Below are 21,553 nucleotides of genomic sequence, written 5' to 3' on the forward strand. Positions count from 1 at the left end.
AGCATTTTAATTTCTTAAAAACATGGTGGAGTGCTGTTCAGAGTTATAATAAATATAGAAAATGACTATTGCGGGACATGCACCCACTCTACAAAGCTTGTCTAGTAAGGTGCTGACTACAAGTTTCCATCATTTACCTACAGCAACCTTATACATATGCAATTGATACATATTTTACATTTTTAATCATAAAATTAAAATTGGCTGTTTATAAATATGCCCCTAGGACTTATATTGCAGTAATGGGGAGTACCTTGCATTACGCTGTATAGGAATGAGTTAAATAGTTACTAAAGCTCCTAGCTGGTAAGGTAATGGATTTTACCCCCTGAGGTGCCATAAAACTGCTGATAACTAAGACATTAATAAGGCTTTGAGGAGGAGCCATATGAATGCACTATTTGCAGGAAGAGGAATTTGCTCTTTGGTAAAAGTCCCATCTGCATTGGTGCGATCTTCTGCCTGGCACCTCTCTGACCACCATCATGTCCACGCTTTGCTCAGTTGTCATTGGGCTTATTCTAGCTTTTTCAGCAATGGCACAAGGTAAACATTTAAGCTTGCTGTTTTTTTCCTGCCTGTTCTTTTGTGAGTGCAAAAGGTTCCCATTGCTTTTCTGTTAAACAAATTCGCACACCCCAGTTTTATTCTAGCTACTAGCTATTTCTATCTGCCATGAGCTTGCCATGTAGCTGTGTTTTATTCTTTTTAATCTTGTAAGCAAATCACATGCAAAATATGATGTTTACTTACTTTTCTTAGTATATTAAGGATCTTCCAGTATGTCAATGAATATATTACCCACCTGTTATTAAGTGTTATTAAGTGTTAACAGATATAAAAGCACAAGTGTGCTAGCCTCAGCAATAATGACACAAAATGCTACAGTGGCACTTTGTAAAAGCTTTTTGTCTGGTTTATAATGTCACATACTTGCACCTATTACTGTAAATGTGTTTTATAAATTATGTTGTCTGTGGTTAAAGGATTACAGTAGGTACACAATACAATGCTTTTTTAACAAAGCAAAATAGGATAGATTTTTTTCATGTGGAGCATAATATAAGGGACAAATAGGTAAACAGTTTGCTCCATTTTCATTTACATTGCAACCATCTCTCCCGTTACAATTTATGGAATTACATCCTACAGTATGTGTTTATTTTTTTATGCCCTCATAAGTGCATCCCTAGGGTTCGACACCACGGTGGCAGCACAGTACTCATCAAGAAAATGTCATTGCTGACATTGCCACTTCAACTACACTAAAAAGTAGATGGTGGCAGTGTATAATTATATAGTACTATATAATATATATATATAATATATATAGTACTATATAATATATATAATATATATGGTATATATGTATTATTATAGTACACTATACAATATGAAGAAGAGAGCACTGGCACCATAAATGTATTTATTTACAGTGAAAGGGCACTCATCATGGGCTTTTTTTTGCACTTTGCACACTATTTTGTGCATTGAAAATGACCCCTATGGTTTCTAGAAGCCCAAAAGTGTTAAAAAAGTTTTCATGGCTGCCAATTTGGCCCCAACAAACAAAATATACAACATTTTGTGCGTAAAAAAAACCTTCTATACAGTAAGTTAGGACTCCAATATATGCACAGTACATTACATATTTCATAAATAACACTTTGCAAATGGGCAGCAACCCATAGCAAGCAATGAAACACAAACATTTAATTGTCTTTTAAAATTCTATAGCATAATACGCTAGTTCAAACTTTCAAGCTTTTATTAAATGAGCACTGTGCTTGTTTTATGCATACCAAAGCCTTTAACAATAAGGTAACGTCTGGAGTCGATATAAATTTAAAAGTGAGCATGTTTTTACCTCCTTAGGAGGTACATAGAAAAAAAATAAACCCAAACAAAAACAGTTTACCACTGTCGGGGAGGAGCAAAGGCAGAACTCTAGGCTTTTAAAGCTTTGGGGAGGGACCTCCTGTTGGAACATATGGAAAGTATATCCTAGATAGCGCTGTAGTTCAGGAAAATTACTGTTGTACTTTCGTCAATGTATTTGTTAGTGACAAATATTATCATATATATTCAGTATGCTGAAGTACTACTAACTCTAGTTCTGTAGGTGCAATCTGCATTCAGTTTGGTCAGTTTTTTGAAATATTGAAGAAAAAACCCAATATGAGCACTTCTCATTAAATAAAGCAGCTGAAAAGCTATTAACTTGCTATGCTACTAGCCCTTAAGCTGAAGTCTGTTTGTTTAAACTGAATTTGCTAACTATTCTAGGTTCCAAGTTATTAGCCATTAAAAATTAACAGTAAAGTCAATGATGTATGGAGTGATCCTGGTGTTTTGACAATGTGTTTTCCTTCCAAAGAACAGGGCCAAAATGTGTAGCATTTTAGTGTGTTACTGAAAGTTATTATATATATATATATATATATATATATATATATAAAGAATATGTAAAGTAAAATTCAAAAAAATAATTTATTAGGACCAAGAAGAAATATAGACTCACAGCCTATGAGTAAGTGCCCTACAAAGCATGAAATGCGTTAGGAAATGGTTTTTTGAATTTTACTTTACACTACTATGACAATTATTGATGTATTTGAACTAAAACACCTTAACCACAATGTGATGTCACCTCCCAATATATATATATATATATATATATTTATAAATTTAGATAAATATAAATATATATGTGTGTGTGTGTGAGAAAAGGGGACCTACAGAAATAATTATTACATTCATTCATTTATAAAGCACCAACATATTCTACTGTATATAATAGTACATAACAACCAACATAGACAGACTGATGCAAAAATATTGCACAATTAATATGAAATGAATGTACAGTACAGCATAATCTGTGTCCTGTGAGGGGAATTTTTTAAAGAAACATAGACTGTGACTATGCCTGTTATATGTGAGTTTACATTCCCACTGTAATTACTATTTCTTGTAGGTGCAGAGAGAGCCTCTTCTGGAGGAAATTCATATGCCCTACAACCCTGGTTGCTAGGCCTTACTGCTGTGGTTGTTTTCCTGTTCATTGTTTTCATCTTGCTGATTGTTAACAGACTGTGGTGCAAAAAAGAGAAGTAAGAATTACTAGTATCAATAATATACAGCACTGACCAGCTAATTAACCAATAACCATAAAAAACAGTATTATTTTTAAATAATTCCTACTCTGCATTTATTGTATTTATCCATACAGCAAAAACACCATAATCCATCATATAATCTTTTGCCTATCTGGTGAATAACATAAGACCTTTTCAAAACTTTCTCAAGCTGCTTTTGAGGAATTAATAATTTTCTCATCACATACCCATTCTTATTAGACCCAGATATGGATCCCTCAAAACAGCCTCCTCGTGAAGGAAATTCAAACCCTCAACAGCTTGTTTTTCTGTGATGATAATGACACTGCTGTTCCTCTGTGCTTAATGTGTCCTCTAGATCAGCCTAGTTTCTATATTAGTTCTTATATTAGCTTATTAATGAACAATCCCTTCTTTAGTCTTCCTATAGTTTCAGAATGACCATTGTGTATAGCAGAAATGAAAACTGTGATAGAGGTATATACCTCTTTTAATGCTGCTACTGCTTTTGTATACTGCTACAGCTACAGCTAAAGCTTTTTTACAAGCGCCCAAAATTGCACTGATTAAATTAATGTTCTTATGTGATTGTTGGTCTAATTACTAGGCAAAAACATAGACCTCTCCAATAGGTACCTCCATTGCAACAGTTACCTCTCTACCTTCAACCTAGATACTGTCAGATAATACATATACCTATGCTAACTAACTGTAGATCTTAAGATCACAATAGCATAAAAGTTCCTTTTCAAAGCATTAACAGAATCACCTGGCAGGGCATTCCTCAACCTCACTGCTCTCACCTATGTTGCTTCAAATTAAAGTATAGTTCCTAAAGTCTACAATGGGTGGCCTCTGGTTTTATGTTATTTTCTATAGGGAAAAAGATCCCCCCACTATCTGTTCAAAATTTGCTCTAATGTACTTGTAAAGAGTAATCATGTCCCCATTGCAAGTATTTTTTATCAACAGAAAATAACCTGTTTTCTGGTAAATTGTCTTACAGGCATGAATCCAATGAGGAGAACCCCAAAGAGGAAAGGTAAGGGCGTTCAATTTTGAAAAAGAGTATAATAAAAAATGCCTGTCACAATTGGTTTGCCTAAATGCTCACTATAGTGTGTTTGGACAAAAGACCACCAGTGGAGGCAGTTTCCATTCTACTAAATGGAAGGTGGCATAGGAGGTTTGGGGTATTTGTAAGGAGGTGAAATAAGATTTCTTTCTGTGTATATAGTTAGGCTATAATAATTTTGTCCACTAGGTGGCACCAACCTATTGTTGAAAGGTTAGAGGAGAACCTACGTAAGCTGTAGTGAGATATCTAGTATAAATAAATTTGAAGCAACTGGACTTGTTTAGTAATCATTGAAGATGTTTCACTACTCGTCCGAGCAGCTTCTTCAGTTCAGAGATAGCTTGAGTGAAGCTTGGCCACTGTAAAGTGGTCAGGGGTCCTGTAGACTTTGGTGAGGAACAGTGTGTAAATGAGAAGAACAGAGAAATAAAGAGAGAACATGGTGTCCGTGCTGAAGAGACAGAGAATCTACACATAACACATGTTTACTGTGTTTTAGATTTTAGTTTTAGATGATCATATAATTCCATATACACTTTATATATGTATCACTAATTTACAGGAGTCTTTATTCTGGTTGTATATATTGTACATACTTACCTTTTTACCCTCTGACTTGATTTTTTTTTGGTTTTGATATCAACACAGATAACTGCACATATATGATTTTTAACTTGGTCACCATTGTAACGTTTAATCAACAGAGCAGGATTGACTTGTTGGTGTGTAAATATGCGCATTACTATGGAGATTCGTTGTGTAATTACATACGCTACACAACGTCATGACGTCATACACGCTTGCGATTCTACGCTCTTTGCCAATTGATTCTTTTGAATCCAGGGAGGTTCTATATCTACATATACTCCTCTTCATGTAGCCTAGCAAATTGCCTTTACATAGACCGAGCAAATGCTCGTCAGGCCCTTTTAGCTGTGGGGGTAGACAGGCAGACAGGCAGGCTAATAGGTCTTATCAGTATAGGTATTCAAGTGCGCAGCCTATCATTCAGGCACGATGCATCGATCCTCGCAGGCACACCGCTAAGCCTTCTGATTCAAATCAAAGTACGGAGGAGAGCACCATAAAGCAGAATACCTGCTAAAATATACTTTTTATTTCAGACCACAACACACAACATGTTTCAGGCATGATAAAGGGCGTTATATTGCCCGAAACATGTCGTGTTGTGGTCTGAAATAAAAAGTATATTTTAGCAGGTATTCTGCTTTATGGTGCTCTCCTCCGTACTTTGATTTGAGGCTAATAGGTCTTGATGTGAATGGGTGTTGGGTGGCCTTGGGCTGGGTGTTAGAACCAATGCCGAATTCTGTTAATACGCTTATGAATTGGGAGGGGTGTGCTGAGAAGAAATAATGTCTTGACAAACACACCAGGCTCCGTTTCTTTGATATAACAATAAGGGGTACATTTATCACGCTGTGTAAAGAAGTGGAGTAAAACATTTCCGTTGATGTTGCTCATAGCAGCCAATCAGATGATTTTTGTAGGTTTTCTAACTGTTGAAATCTAATTGCTGATTGGTTGCCCTGGGCAACATCACTGGTAATGCTTCACACTTTTTACACAGCATGATAAATATACCCCTAAGTGTTAGTTGTGACCTACATCATACCTATAGGAATATCAACTACTTTCTATCCTGCCTCTGTTCTAGGGTTTCCACCTCTCCTCTCTGGGAACTTCGGACAGGGAGGCGGGGCATGACGTCATGGGGATAAGGTGTGATGTAATGGGCGGGCTGTGCCATTACGAGGGCGGGGCTCTGACCCAACGATTGGCCAATTTCCGTGTCAATCTTAGAGAATCCTGCCCGGTTTCCAAATTTGACCTGGACAGCCCTACTCTGCCTTCTGGTTTTTATTAGTATTTTTCTTTAGACATAATTTTAGGTGTAAAAAGTTTTATTTTATTGTGACTTACAAATCTGATTTACCGTAAGTGAGTGGTGAAAATTGTGGATCTCTTGGTGGGTTCTTTCCAGTAGTCTATTTTTCAAATATTTGTTTTTGATCCTGCACACTCCCTGCATTTTACTTTGTCTCTTTATGAGTGGAAGGTGCTGCTTCTAGTATCTATTTAATAATGTAAATCACCAGTGAGAAAACATACATGGACTTCATTTTTCCAATGTAGCTTGAAGTTGCCTCACAAGAATACTTTGGGCTATGTCAACAAAACAAAGTTTCTGCAAGTGCCATAGCCCTTACAGAAGCAAGCAAAGCTCCCTTTGTGCAATTAACCTCATTGTGCAGTCACAGGCATTCCAAGCAGCAATAGCATACAGGGTCAGAATGGGGGGTGCAGGGCTCACCCGGGCTGCTGCCCCAGGGGCCCCGCATCGCCCAAGAGCCCCCCCCCCCAAGATGCCGTGTCACCCGCACCTCCCGCAGGGGCCCCCGCTGTACCAACCAAACCCCCTGCAGGGTCCCCCGCTGCCCCCTGATGTCCTCCCCTGAGCGCGAATAAGTGAAACGTGTCAGGGGACAACGTCAGTGGCAACAGGGATCAGGTCTGGGCATCCGGGGCCCACCGGGTGTCCCAGTGGCCCAGTCCGACCCTGTTAGTATAAGTTGATGAGCCCTGCAGCTAGCCTATTTCTGCTTTATAATGTAAGAAGTGGCTCTGTTTTTATTGGTGATCAAAAATGTACAGTCAAGGTAATGCCTCTATGGTTTGCCAATAAAATAAAACTAATCACATGGTTTCCAGAAAAGTAATCCTTCATGCATGCAAAAAAAGCTACAATAATTTGTCCATTAGTAGATTTTATAGACACTGTCACACATTGTTTTAAGGACATTTTATTCTTATAACAAAGTTATTTTAACTAGCTGCCATAGATAAAATATAGATATTGTTACAGTAAATTTGAAGATTAATAAAAAAAACTGTTATAATTTACAGGGAAAGAGGGCTCCTGATAAGAAACTGCCTGTTACCCCATGTATTTTTTCCAGTTGGACGCAGAAGGGGTCATTTAAGAACCAGAACCCAGTGTGCAAACTGCAAAAAAAGACCACAAAAAGCCATTTTTTTGTGTTATGCACATTGTGTTCTGCTGCTTAGGAATAGCCACGGGTCTCTGTATTGGTGTGGGGCAGACAGAGAGAGGCTGAAGTCACTTCATTCATTTAGGCTTGAAATTTAAAGGGGTGGTTCACCTTTCAGTTAACTTTTAGTATGTCATAGAATGGGCAATTCTAAGCAACTTTTCAATTGGTCTTCATTATTTATTTTTTAGAGTTTTTAAATGATTTGCCTTCTTCTTCTGACTCTTTGCAACTTTCAGCCAAAACAACAATCACTCTGTAAGGCTATCATTTTATTGTTATTGTTACTTTTATTACTTTTTTGTTTAGGTCCTCTCCTATAGATATATCAGTCTCTCATTCAAACAAATGCTTGGTCACTAAGGTCATTTGAATCCTAGCAACCAGATAACTGCTGAAATTCCAAACTGGAGAGTTTTTGAACAAAAAGTGAAATAATTAATAATAAAAGTGAAGACCAATTACAAACTGTCTCAGAATATTACTCTCTACATCATATTGAAATTTAACTCTAAGGTGAACAACCCCTTTAAGGAACAGCAGAGGGCACAGGGGCCTTGTCCTTATTGCTTTCCCTATAGCAGGCAGTAAGACGGTGCCTGACCTGCACCCCTGATGCTGCTTTCAGCACAGAATGATATTTCAGCTCCCCCTCGCTCCTCCATGCTTATGTTCCTTTGCATCGGGGGGGGGGGGGGGGGGTATCTATTCCATCCCATGCTTGTGTGACTGCTGGCTGTGATTGGCAACCCTTCATTTGAAACCTGGACAGGGTCCTTAAAGGATCTATGGGGAGCTCCAAAAAAGGGGCCATTTTAGCCCACACTGAAACTGGCACCATTTAAGTATTTATTATTGCCTACAGGATTGGTGGGATTTTCAGTTATGATATATATCTCTTTTATCATATGTGAGCAATATAATGGTTTTGTCTGTACCCTAACTCATTGGATTTATTCCTTTCATTTAGGGTTGAAATTAATGCTTATGAAAATAAAGGACTGGAAAAGGATGATGACGATGAGGACAAGAAGAAAGAGCAGAATAAAAAGGAGGCAAAGTGGGAGAAGGATGAAAAAGAGGATTCCAAAATCACTGCCATGTGACTTAAATAACCACTACCGTTTCCTGTAATTTATTTTGCAAAAGATTTAGGCAGTACAACACCTGCAGTGTTGAGGAGAACCGTAATAAAAGTTGTAAATTTTGTTTCTTTTTGCATAAATAATAGTCTTTATTAGACAGTTATTACAAATGTTAATTTTGCACAGTGTATTTTTAAGGTCTACTTAAAGGTAGACCAGCGTTGGCTGGGGTGCCAGGGGCCCAACACAACACCTTTAACTGCAGGCCCACTCTCCAAAATATTTTCTCCCTCCCTCTTCAATTATTTGGAATGCTTCTTTAAGCTTTACACTAAAATAAAGTTGACTTTGTATGTACCATGTATGTTTTCATTCTAGAGCAACAAATGTACAGTATGTGCTTGTGAAACCCCAGCAAGCATCTTAGATGAAAGACTGTAATTCCTCAACTGATTGGACTAATTTACGGTCATAGATATATAAAACAGAACGAGTGAAGTTGTTACTGAACATTTGCATTTATTTTCTTAGTAGAGTATTGGTATTAGATGGGTATAATGTAGCCCCTATGTTGGTAAATTAACCCTATTATATCAAAGTTAACCACTGGGTTGTTGGTTTAAAGCCAAAATAATTTTTGTGCATGTGTTGACATCTACGCTCTAGCACACAAATTCATGCATCTAACAGCATTTTTGTGCACGCACATTTATCAATTGTTGCCAACCTTTTGCCTGACTACTGATCTGAGAATCTATTCCGCCTGCCTAGACCTTTGCCAGATAAAGTCTTTGCCTGCTATCTTGGTACTTTTTTTTTTTTACCTTTCTCATGCCACAGGAGTGTCCTGCTTAGCAATTCTGATACTCCTCCACAGAGCCCAGTCCAGTCCTCATCTGAAGGTGCTGTTTGAAATGTGAGAAATGTAGGAGAGTATTTTTTTCTTTAAGTGGTGCCTAAATCCAGCCAGTGCTACAGTAACTGCTTGCTTAAGTTTTAAAAAGGTTGCTAAATTCCCATTTTTTCCAATTTTTGTCTATTTTTTTCATTATAAAATGAGAATTTCACTTACCTCTTATCGTAAATTCCATTTCTTCTAGTCCCGACATGTCAGTACGCACGGGCAGTATTGCCCCCACAGCTAGGAGGTAGGACCTATATACCAAAGCCAATCAAAATTAACCCTTACCTATAAGACCATGTGACTTCCTCCTCACCACTGTTATACATTTGCCAAGCAATACAAGAAGCAAATAATTGGGATGGGAAACCCCGTACTGACATGTCGGGACTAGAAGAAATGGAATTTACGATAAGAGGTAAGTGAAATTCTCATTTTCTTCTTCGTCCCTTCCATGTCAGTACGCATGGGATCTACCAAGCCATGCCCCTAAAATATAAGGGGTGGGAACAATAATATCAACAGATGCTAAAAACAAATCAAGCATCACAAGAAAAAACGGACCATTACAAGAATCCTCTCAGGGACCAGAGGGATTTCCACACTACGGTTGCCATAAACATCCAAGCCCGGCTCGGGAGGATCCTCTGCCAACAAGAAGAAAATGGTCACAATCATAACTCTGACACTGGGCAGTTCACTGGTGTTACCAGCCCCGCAGCAACCAACCAGTTAACCACAACTCTGATGCATTATCCACTAGAGCTGTCTCTATGCCCCCAATCCTTAGCACTAACCTGGGGCCCTAGAAAAATAATTGTGGCACACAAGCATCTAGCTCCAAAGCACACCGGTATCAGCTTAAATTGGTGTTGACAGCCGTCAAACTCAACAACCCCCAGATATCAGCCAAAGATAATCCAAGCACAGATCTGAAGCAAGGAACAGTGAAAGGGCACACTAGCCATCAAGCCCCCCTATGGCACAAACAAGCTAGGGACTCAAGCCTGTAACAGAGCATGACAGGCTGAAACCCAACTTCCTACCACTCACTGTAGCTACCAACCTTGAGAGGCTACCTAACCAGCAATGTTAGGGCCAGGTTTAGGAACTGTACACAACCTGCAGATGGAAGATCAGCTAACCAGTATAACATGACTGGAATCAACTGGAAAACATGCAAGGAACGACTGGTGCACAGCCAGCCCATACTCAATGTACCATCTAGCCACCCTGCATGAAAGTCAGAAGCGCCATATACTATGCATGCTAAACAACCAGCGGACAAACCAACACCCTGCCAGAAAGCAGTGGTGGACATGTCAAGCAAAGCACTGGAGAACACGCCAGCTGCCATCCCTGCATGCAAGAGCCCAGAGTGAAAGACAGCTAACACACAAGCAATAGCAAAAACTAGCGCTGTGCTTGCAATACATGACTCTGCAACCACTGATGGACTGTTCAGATACTGTAACTGCAAAGAAATCGCTCCCTAAACTAGCCACGAGCAATCTCAGGATCACCCACATGTCACCCTCAGCGACCTACCAGAACCAGGGGGGTAGCGCCCATAAGTACAACTATAGGGAGAACTACCAGACACCCCACAAAAGCCTTACCCTGACTTAACAAGAAAGGGAAGAGGGCTGTCGCATTCTGCCAATGTTCACCGAGAAGAGCAAGTTACTTTTCCAGGAACAGCACCTAGCCTGGTAAGCCCTTCCACTGATCTAAGATGAAAAAAAAAAAGTGAGGAGGGAGATCCTACCTACCTGTCCGGTAGGACAAAAAATAACGGTGGTGAGGAGGAAGTCACATGGTCTTATAGGTAAGGGTTAATTTTGATTGGCTTTGGTATATAGGTCCTACCTCCTAGCTGTGGGGGCAATACTGCCCGTGCGTACTGACATGGAAGGGACGAAGAAGAAACATCATTTCTCTCCCTTTAGGGTAATGGCACATAGGGCAGAAATCTTGTTTCTTGTGGGTTACAAAAAAACACAAATAATTCCCTCTTATTGCAGTGCTTCAAAATACTTTACCCATGGCGATTCTCATTCAGCACAAGGTATTTTTGGTTGTTTTATTCATGTGAAAAAACATATTCTACACCATTGTACCATCATGCATTCTAGATGGCTTTTCCAGATGGCTTTCCATAACCCAAATAGCAGTTTGCCTGGAGAGGGAAGCTGCAGTTGTATCAGATCACAGAGGCAATGGTCACAGCTACAAGTATAAGGTTCTGTAGCATCTCCAGCTTCCTTTGCAGCAGCAAATATTATATTTTCAGTTTTTGTTGATGAATCTGACTTGGAGTCTAAACCACTTCCAGAAATATCCATGAGTAATAGGAAAGACAAGTATAACAAGGCGGGCCTATACCAGTCTGTACCTTCTATTTTATATAGAACACAGCTCTGCACCTAAATGTTAGCAATGGCTCTGCACAATATAATTAGTAAAAAGACATGTCAGTATATTATTTTTTGCAGTAGACACAGCTTTGCATACTGTATATTACTCCGTGATTATCTTAGAATTGGCACTGGGGACAGCTCTGCATTGTAAGCAATAAATGCAGTATATAGCTGCACATTATAATTAGTAGTGGAAACAGGATAACATTAAACATGCTGTTCTTAGTTTCAGCAATGGAAACACCAAATATGTTTCATATTTCATGTTCACAGTATTGAGTCCCAAATTAAACCTACCATATATAAATGCAAAATAGACAAGGACTCATGAACCCTCATCTGCTCTTCTGCAACCCAGCTTCAGGGGCAAAAAGTAATATGGGTACAGTACCAACAAAGTCAGACACATCTTAGCAATACAACGTTAGAGCTACATACATTAAATGCCATATTTCTAAGTAATAGTTACATTGTTAAATTGGGTTGAAAAAAGACCAAAGTCCTTCAAATTCAACCCTTTAAAACAAACCCCAGGCACACACATACATATCTACATACTCCAATATATAAACTATATATGCCAATACATATACTAACTGTATATCTTAAGGACACTATAGCCTTGTATATATGCTTGTTCAAGAAGTTATTCAAGCCCCTCTTAAAGGCATTTATAGATTCTGCCATCACATCATCGGAAGGGTATTCCACAACCTCACTGCCCTCAATATGAAGAACCACCAACGCTGCTTCAAATAAAAGATCCATTGGTGGCCAGTTGTGCGCTGATGCTTTTCTGTAGGTAAAATTATCCCCTGCTATCTGTCTATAATGCCCTCTAATGTAATAGTAAAAAAATTATTATGTCCCCTAATAAGTGCCTTTTCTCCAGAGAATCAACCTCAACATTGACAGCCTACCCTCATAGTTTAAAGGAGAAGGAAAGGTATATTCCAAAATGTTAAGCACCCCCCAGTGATTATAATCACTTACCTGAAAACTGCACTGGCCAAGGGTACCTTTGCACAAGTGATCCTCTTCCTCTTGTCTTCTTTCTTGGCTATTCACTCTACTCTACATGTACAAGCGGTGTGAAGACAGAGGAAGGAAGAGAATCACTTTCTCGCAGGTACCCCGGGCCAGTGCAGGTTTTTGATAACAGGAGCACCGACCTGGGGTATCAGGTAAGTGATTACATTCACTGAGGGGAGGGGGCCCTAACATTTTGGCAGCCCCCAATAATTATACCTTTCCTTCTCCGTTAAATCTGCCATGCCTTTTACCAGTTTAGTTGCATGTCTCTGTGTTCTCTCTCTATCTCCTTATTAAAGGACGCCAACCCATAAAATAATTTTTGCCTAATAAAAGAAAACATAATTCTAAGCTACTTTCCACTATGAATTTATTAAACAATTCTAGTGCTTTTTCAAAGTTATTTGTAAAAGTGCTGGAGGACTTGCTTTTGCAATATTGTTTAAAAAGTTATAACCAGGAGTTAAGAAAATGGCTCAAGAAGGGCAAAGCTGGTCTGTAGTTGGGAATCTGGTCAGCTATTATCCTGGCTTCTGCTTTAAAAACCCAGTGAGTGAGTTTTAGCCTATAGGATAAACCCATGTAAATAAGATTTTCCTGGAGCTCTTTTGGATTAGTTCCTAGAATTTTGTGAGTTTCTAAACAAATAAAAAAAGCCAAGGGCTAAGGACAGACCCCTGCAGTACGCCACTAACGACACTGGTCCAATTAGAAAATTCTGCATTTAAGACCACACTTTATAATCTGTGCTTCAGCCAGTTCTCTATCCAAGCACAAATGTTATGTTCCAGGCCAATATTCCTTTGTTTACTCTCACATGTTCTAGTCTCTTATGAATTTCCTTCTGAGTGACCCATTCATCAATAGGTATATTATTAGAATTAGGTCTGTTGAAAAGGAGGCCTTCATTATCTGGTTCCTCAGAAGACAGATGAAAAATAACAGTTTGGAATCTTTGCCTTTTCTCTGCTCTTATTAACCAACTGACTTCCCTCCCCAGTGAAAGGGTTCCATTTGCACGAGCAGTTTAAAGTTGAATTCAAATATAATCCAGTGGCAAAGCTGTATTCTAATTTGTATATACTTGCCACCATCCTTCTTTCCTCTACTGTCTTCTCTCCTTTTGACATCTTTTTCTATCCTACTGAAGGCTGGTATCATAACAGGCCACCCTCACAATAATTTTCACACAACAGGAGATACTAAAAGCCTTATTTACAAAGTCAGTGGCAACTTTGGGACACCTATTGCTGTGTCTGCATTTCAGTGTTTTCCCCCCACAATTACAGCATAATTGCTAACACACGATTACTATGCCCATTATACACCAATACAGACACAAAGTAATGTTCATTTTCTCTGTGTGTTTTGGAATCTTATCACTTGTGGCACACCACATTAGTAATGGTAAATAATTCTGTGTGGGCAATTGGCACTCACTGCAATTAGCAGCAAGTCTCTTGGAGCATTGCTGTTTGCCCTTGATGCATTATTGCCAACTGACATCTTTTTTTTTGCAAAATGGGCATTCATTTTTGTACATTATAAGAAGGAGCTATATATATGTTTTATATAGTGTAGTTATTTCTACCAACAGCAGATGAGGAGTGTACTGTCCCAGCAGTTTATGGTTGAAACTATAATATAATATGTGGGCGAGGATGCCACCTAGCGACTGCATTTATAATGGCACATTTTAAATTGAATTTCTATTTATCTGTTAGCCCTTTCTTTCTTCATCTTTATTTGTCAAGTTTCTCTTACCTTTGTATCCATTATATGTTAGGAAGTGCTGCTAACATTAAAAATAGAACACTCCTTTTGACCTCTAACACTTGTAAACAAAATAAACTACTTTTGGTCGACACCAATGTTAATGACTCTTAATAATTTATTAATGTGCTCTTTGAATCTAGCATTTTTCCTGCAGGAAACAACTCAACCTTGCTTTAAAGCTAAACTACATTTGAGAATTTGTAGGATAGTGTTGGATTGATAGAATGTATACTACCAGTTTGATGCAGTTGCATGGGTCAAAATATAATGGGGCTGATAGAAAAATTGACCATCCAACGTGACATGCCTGCATGTTTGTCCACATGCAGCCCCGAATTTGGCCCCGTCAGCGCCCCCCTCACTCGCTCTCCCCAGGATCTCCATCACGCTTAGACCCATGTCTATTTAGGGGCATGCCACTCCTTGTGCCACAAATACATCCAAAAAGGTAAAAACTGATGGTGCCTGAAAAACGTTTTCTTCTCATTGAAATACATTTACTGTCGGATGTAGATGCAGGAACAAAACTCACTATCTGACTTTATCTGAGCCAACTTGCATTATAGCTGTGGGGATCCGAGCTGTTGTGTGACAACATTTTCTGGGTCAGAAAAAATCTTATAAAATCTGATCAAGTTCCCCCGTGTAGAGTAGTACTTAGACAAATAGCAGAACCAAATCCCTGTACAGGTATGGGACCTGTTATTCAGAATCAAATAAAACGTACTGTTTTATTATTACGGAATTAAAGGAAATAATTTTAAAAATTAGAATTATTGAATTACAATGGAGTCTATGGCAAATGGCCTTCCTGTAAATTGGAGCTTTCTGGATAACATGTTTCAAGATAACAGATTCCATACCTGTACCAGCGTAAAACAGAAACATATTTTTTTTCAGGGCTATATTTTCTTTGAACAGACAATTAACCACAACATTTTTCAAAAAGAATTGTGTACAGGTATCGGACCCCTTATCCAGAAACCCATTAACCAGAAAGTTCCGAATTACAGAAAGGACATCTCCCATAGACTTCATTTTAATCAAATAAGTCACATTTTTAAAAATTATTTTCTTTTTCTCTGTAATAATAAAACAGTACTTTATATTTGATCCCAACTAAGATATAATTAATCATTAATAATTGGAGGTAAAACAATCCTATTGGGTTTAATTAATGTTTAAATAATGTTTTTAGCAGACTTAAGGTAGTAGATCCGAATTACGTAAAAATTCCTTATCCGAAAACCCCCAGGTCCCAAACATTCTGGATAATGGGTCCCATACCTGTATTATATATGTAAATAGAGCCATGGGATTTTTGGTGAATAGTCTGATCTTTGTAATTAAAAAAAAAATACTAATAAATAGTACCACAAATAGCATAGGTTCGAGCAGTATACCTTTGGCTTGACATTATACAGAGTAGCTCACACAAAGGTTACATTCACCAGACACCACATGTCCATGCCTCCCACTTTTTGACAACAAAAAACATAAAACTGCTGAGATTTTTTTTCTTTTTTTATATATTTTTTATGCATATTTTCTGATTGCTTACAAAAGAAACAATTTGTCCATTGTTAAAAAAATAAGGTAACGCATTTCCTCCCCCAAAAATCCCAAAATAAAACAACAGAAGAAAGGAGATCTCTATGCATGAAAAACTATACAGATTAAAAACCCAAGTATTTAAAATTCAACAAAAATTAATCACCCCTCATTTAACCTAAATGCAGTCAAAATTGATTGCAATGTTTACATGAAGTCCCTTTCAACAGCATTGAGGTTGATTTTAGCCCTCTAAAAGTTTTGGGGAGAGGAGTACCCTGAATTTGGTTTATTAACGGAATACACAAATCTTGCTCCTTTTCACCCTTGCAGACAGGCCCCACCCCATATTTAGTACATATGATCCGTGGCAAGTAAAGGGGCACATCCTCTCCCCATGCTCTCACAGGGTTTAGGGCACACAACAAGTTGCATATATTTGGAGGCTTTGGAAGACACTATAGAAAAAATACAGAAAAATATTTGTAAAATGTTGCCACACGTGGGAATGGGAAGAGGACAAGTAAGAGATGAAATGTAAAACTGTATGGTAATAAGGTCAGGATCACACAGTCCTGGATTTATATATTTGATGGAAATACAGGGCTAAGATTAAGATGCTGGCATTTATTTACAATTACCATTATGAAGATTTTGGACATTGAGGAAACCAAATAAGGTAATAAGAAAAGGCAATACAGAAAAAACAAGGATTGTAGCTAGCAATTGGTTTTTTTAAACTACCATGAAATATGTCTGTAAGCATCCTGTTGCAAAGTGGAGAATGTAAAAAGCAGCAATATAAGGTAAATATAAAGCCAGGACTGGATTAGTATGATGTAAGAGAGAGGCAGTTAACCCGACTAATTGCTGAAGACTGTGCAATTTGCTAAAAATGAAACTGGGGCACTTTTGGCTCACCTGAGAGCCTGCTTACAAAGGCCCATCAAGTCTTTATGAGTGGCCCAAAATTAGATTACTTAAGTATACCCACTGGACCTGCAGCAAATGCAGCATTTTTACCTTTGCTGTGTTCCCAGGAATATAAAGCAGTCACTTTCTATGTTAAACTCAGTTTCTGTCCATTGGAAAAGGCATTTTGATAATGGCTTACAGCACTGGGGCAGTCAAAATGCTGAATGTCCTATAGACCTTTTTACTATTGGCAGTTGCTGGTAGATGGCATTATCAACAGTCACAATAAACAAATCCATATTACTACTCAATATAAGATCTCAAGATGCTGCACTGAGGCTGTACTTGAAAATGTCCCAAGAAGCTTTGCAAGCGCTACAGTTCTAGGTTTGGGACTATGATATAGAGGTAAATACCCCTCAAGGAATACAGTAATCAACCTGTTGCTCTCTAATTTTCTCAACTGCAACCCAAGGCAAACCAACAGATTCTGGCTTAAATGTTGAAGCGAAATAAAGGCTACAGCTTTTGAATGGCCGTGGTTAATACTGCATTACTTCAACCACTTCTACACAATTTTTATGTCCAACAAAGAAAACCCCTGACACTCAATTGTGTAGACGTATCTGTGTTGGAGTGCAAAGAAAACAGATTGGGCAAGACAAACAGAGCAACTTTCTGAGGCTAGGATTGTGATATATACTAACTATACTAACTTGGCTTTAATCATGTTTAACTTTGTATGTAACACCCCCAAGTTCTGTGACCTCCACTCTAGAGGAAATCCAGCTTCTTACCATACCTTGAGATATTCAATATTCAGCAGCTTTAGAGATAATATGAGTTAGATAGCATGAACTGAATAAAGCACATTTTGCAAATATCGCATGCTTTCTTAAATGCTAAAATGTGACTATTACAATATATATCTCATGAAGTCCTCAAAACCATGAAGCGTTTTTAAACTTCCAGAGTTTTTCTTTAATGTGCATATTACTATACAAAAAAGCACATGAAAATAATAATACAGAATGAAAGCAATGTGACAGGTTTGTTCAGAAAATGTGTAGCAGACGGGAGAACAATGGCCAAATCTCTAGGGGTAGCTCAAAACAGCACGTATTTACCAATAACCCTGACCCACACTTGGCAATAAACAAAAACTTGCACTAATTGGCTATAAACAAATTTGCTAGTTGCACATACTCTGGTGCATAATATCCAAGGAAGACTGCTACTGATGTTCTGCCAGTTAAAGGGTATATAAGCCCACATCCTACAATTTCCTTTCAGATGTATGGTACTTGTATTTGCATCAAGTTTACTACACAATTTATTTTATGCCTCTGGTATCTGACACAAATATTGTTCCTGAATGTTTTCACTCCTTTAGTAAATGTAGCCTCAGTTTGAATAAAGTCACAACATTTTTGAGTTTTATACAGTATTACTTGTGTCTACTACAGTGTTTGTTTACAAAACCTTCACATTGTTTTCCCTATACCTAGCTCACATTATATATTGAGCTGAAAAACATGTATATTATATACTGCCAAAAACATGCTAAACACTAAATTGCTATATAGTGATTATGTTCAGGAAATAACTTTAACTGAAAGGGAATAGAATTCCAGCAGCCCTTACAGCAGTTTTAATAGAGCAAACTACAAGAAGCAAAACCCACTGCAGGCACAGGGCAAATTTGCACCTGAGTAGAAACCCATAGCAACCAATCAGTGATTAGATTTTTCCAGCCAGATGCAGGAAAGAACAATGCAAACAAACATTTGATTGGTTGCTACAGGTTTCTTTCCTGTCAAGGTTCTGCCAGGATTTAACAGACCAATTGAACACTGACCATGCTATTGCAATACATTTTGCAAATAGAAACAACTTGAAATGGTTAAATTGGTAAAATTGGGAAGGAATAAATTGCATGAACTAATTGCAAAGATAAAGTAATAAAAGGAATAGGCTAAAACATACCCAGCCGCACAGCAGCAACAGTAATAAGTTAGCCATCTAAAATTACACTAATTTTCTCCTTTACTGTTTAACCTTACTCTAGTACCTTAATGCCACATACACCAGCCCCAGCCTGTTTCATGTTAACAGCCTCTCTCTGAGTGAAAGATTGATGGGGTATTGGAAAAGTGCTGCATCAACAAGGAAGTGGGAAAAGCAAGGAAAAAAAACATTAAAATAAAATATCAGAAAATCTGAAACCATTAACTATTTAATGTCTGTACATATTTCATATCTTCTGTATACTGAATAATAGCATGCAGCAAATGAGCAGTGGTTATTTCATAATTTGTCAGAAGGCAAGGCACATAATGTGATAGAAAATTCCGTGCAAATAAGGGAAAAAAGATCATTTGTACATATTTAATGCTATATATATATTTATATATATTGACACTTTACTAGTGTTTTTTTCTCTTCAAATTCTATACAATTTTTTAAAATCTCTCCAACAAACAGCATGAACAGCAGCACACCACGTAGCCCCTTATTTTAGATATCCCAGGAAGGGATCCTTCACAGCTGTTCTTACATCTAAATGCAGACATTTTCTTGGAGGATCCCCTGGTTTCTGGTAATTTACAATATGACATGAAAAAAAGTACTAACACAGCCAACAAATTAGGATAAAAGAATTTTGTCTTATGACCATGTTGGAACTTTCTACTGGCCACAAGGGTGTTCCCATAGGGACATTATTCCACAAAGCCTTTGTTAAAACTTATTACCTCTAAAACCTCTTACAAGACTTGTTGTAAACAGGTTTTATCCGGGGCAAATGGCATTTACAAAATCCATATACAAAGGGCATAGTGCAATATATAAATCTGCCATGCAGGTCTTCAGCCATAAGCTGGCTAGATGATCTCAGACTGGGGGTGCAGGAGAAAGCACCATGCGGGTCATGTGGCTGAGTGAGCAGGGCTATCACCAGAAAAACTGAGGAGAAGAGCACTCAGTCAAGATGATAGAACGTCTAGTTGCATATGACCAACAGGGCCTCTGTCATAATAATGCACTTGCTTAATATATACCACGTTATATATAATAGTCAACTCTTGCCTTACACATACACTGGGAGACCAATAGAGTAGTGTATATTTGTGAGTCAACCCGAGGCCCTCTGTTTTTCCACCCCCCCCAAAAAAAATTAAAAGGGGAACAGATAAAGTAACCCTGGTGATCATAAATATTGTCAAGGTTGATACACATACACATATTTTATATATGTATGAGTGTCTTAATGTATGTATGTATGTAGATCTAGATATATACACACACACACAACCTCCCCCCCCCCACACACACCCATAAAAGCACATCTTATATTTAAATTAAATTATTAAATGTATAATGTGAGTACACAGACATACAGAAATCCACAGAAACAGTTTAAAATAGGCATTGAGTTTAACACTTGTAGTTTTTAACAATAGTGTTATTGCATTAATATGTTAGTATGTTACATTTATGTATGTGGATATCATTTCTTATTATAATATTTCTGATTTAAAAATAGGGCCAATTTATGCCAATTTATTAATCTTATGCAACCCTGGTCATACCCATTTACAGTGGGTTCAGCTCACTCCTTTGGCTTGACAAAATACAGACAGATAGTAGAAGGGTATATAGATAGCAATTTAGCACCCTTATACATTTACAAATTTAACATTTTTAAATGTTGTCTCTTTGACCTATAGTGCGTGTTGCTATCAGTACAACATACATAAGAAAGCCACCTGGAAACCCTAATTCTACAGCTCTGGAGCTATGGCCCTTTACAGACAAGCAACAGGATCTATGGTCTGTGGTCTATTGTAATTTTTAAACAGAAATCCAATACAGTATTTTTTCATTAATAAATGGCACATTTGTTTTAAAAACACTTGTTTTTATGGGTCATGGTTTAAAGACCAGGTGATAAGAGCCTACTTTTAGTACCAACCAATGTTCCAGCATAGATTTAACTTTATAGCAACTCTTGATGGTAACCAGGGTGTCAAAAGATGTATTCTAAAATAATCAGCCTGATTTAGGGAAATTATTATATGGCTGTAAAGGCCGTATTTAATTACTGTTTCATCAGTAGAAGTTGAAGAGATTATGACAGAAATTTAATATGAGATGTGTTTGTGTGTGTGTGTGCATGTGTTCTTTTCTAACTGGATAGAGGGTGGAATGAGGATTACATTTTTCTCATCATTACCCTACTGTGTTTTGTTTGAAATTCAAGGCCATCCCAGAATAAGTAAGAATATCTGTCTTCTTCTTGCATTCTTGTTTCTCCCCAGAACTCCTCAGTTTTTGGAAGTTGGGGTTCTTTTATCCTTTTTGCAAAAGAAGTTTTTCTTCCTCCATTGTCCCTGGGATTTGTGTTCCATAGACTGGCTTTAATAAAGCAGTGAGGGTCAGGCCACTATCCAAGGTACCAGGACTGAGAAAATGAAAGATAAAGATTTTTCATTAGTAGGAAACAAGGGTATATATGTAATATAAATATGGTCTTGTAAATATGTAAATTATGATGAATATCATGAATATTTTATTAACTGAAAGTGAATTCAATAGAGAACC

At 37.7% G+C, this 21,553-nt stretch overlaps 2 protein-coding genes across 4 annotated transcripts in view; one reads left to right on the forward strand and one right to left on the reverse strand.

Moving 5' to 3' along the window:
* The first annotated feature begins 410 nt into the window (after positions 1-410).
* smim24 (small integral membrane protein 24) lies at positions 411-8,714 on the forward strand. Its single transcript, XM_002938823.5, has 4 exons — positions 411-546; positions 2,978-3,113; positions 4,126-4,161; positions 8,242-8,714. Exons 1-4 carry the CDS (start codon positions 486-488, stop codon positions 8,375-8,377), a joined length of 369 nt encoding a protein of 122 aa, XP_002938869.1. The 5' UTR covers positions 411-485; the 3' UTR covers positions 8,378-8,714.
* Positions 8,715-15,996: 7,282 nt separating this feature from the next.
* The window catches only part of nfic (nuclear factor I C), a 77,847-nt gene continuing 72,290 nt past the window's right edge, over positions 15,997-21,553 (reverse strand). For all 3 annotated transcript variants that reach the window (XM_002938820.5, XM_012954800.3, XM_004911032.4), the window contains exon 11: positions 15,997-21,413. In XM_002938820.5, coding sequence (XP_002938866.2) covers positions 21,396-21,413 — 18 coding nt within the window. In that variant the 3' untranslated portion in view covers positions 15,997-21,395. The remainder of the gene's footprint in view (positions 21,414-21,553) is intronic.

Source organism: Xenopus tropicalis, chromosome 1, assembly GCF_000004195.4.
Source record: "Xenopus tropicalis strain Nigerian chromosome 1, UCB_Xtro_10.0, whole genome shotgun sequence".
Lineage (NCBI taxonomy): Eukaryota > Metazoa > Chordata > Amphibia > Anura > Pipidae > Xenopus > Xenopus tropicalis.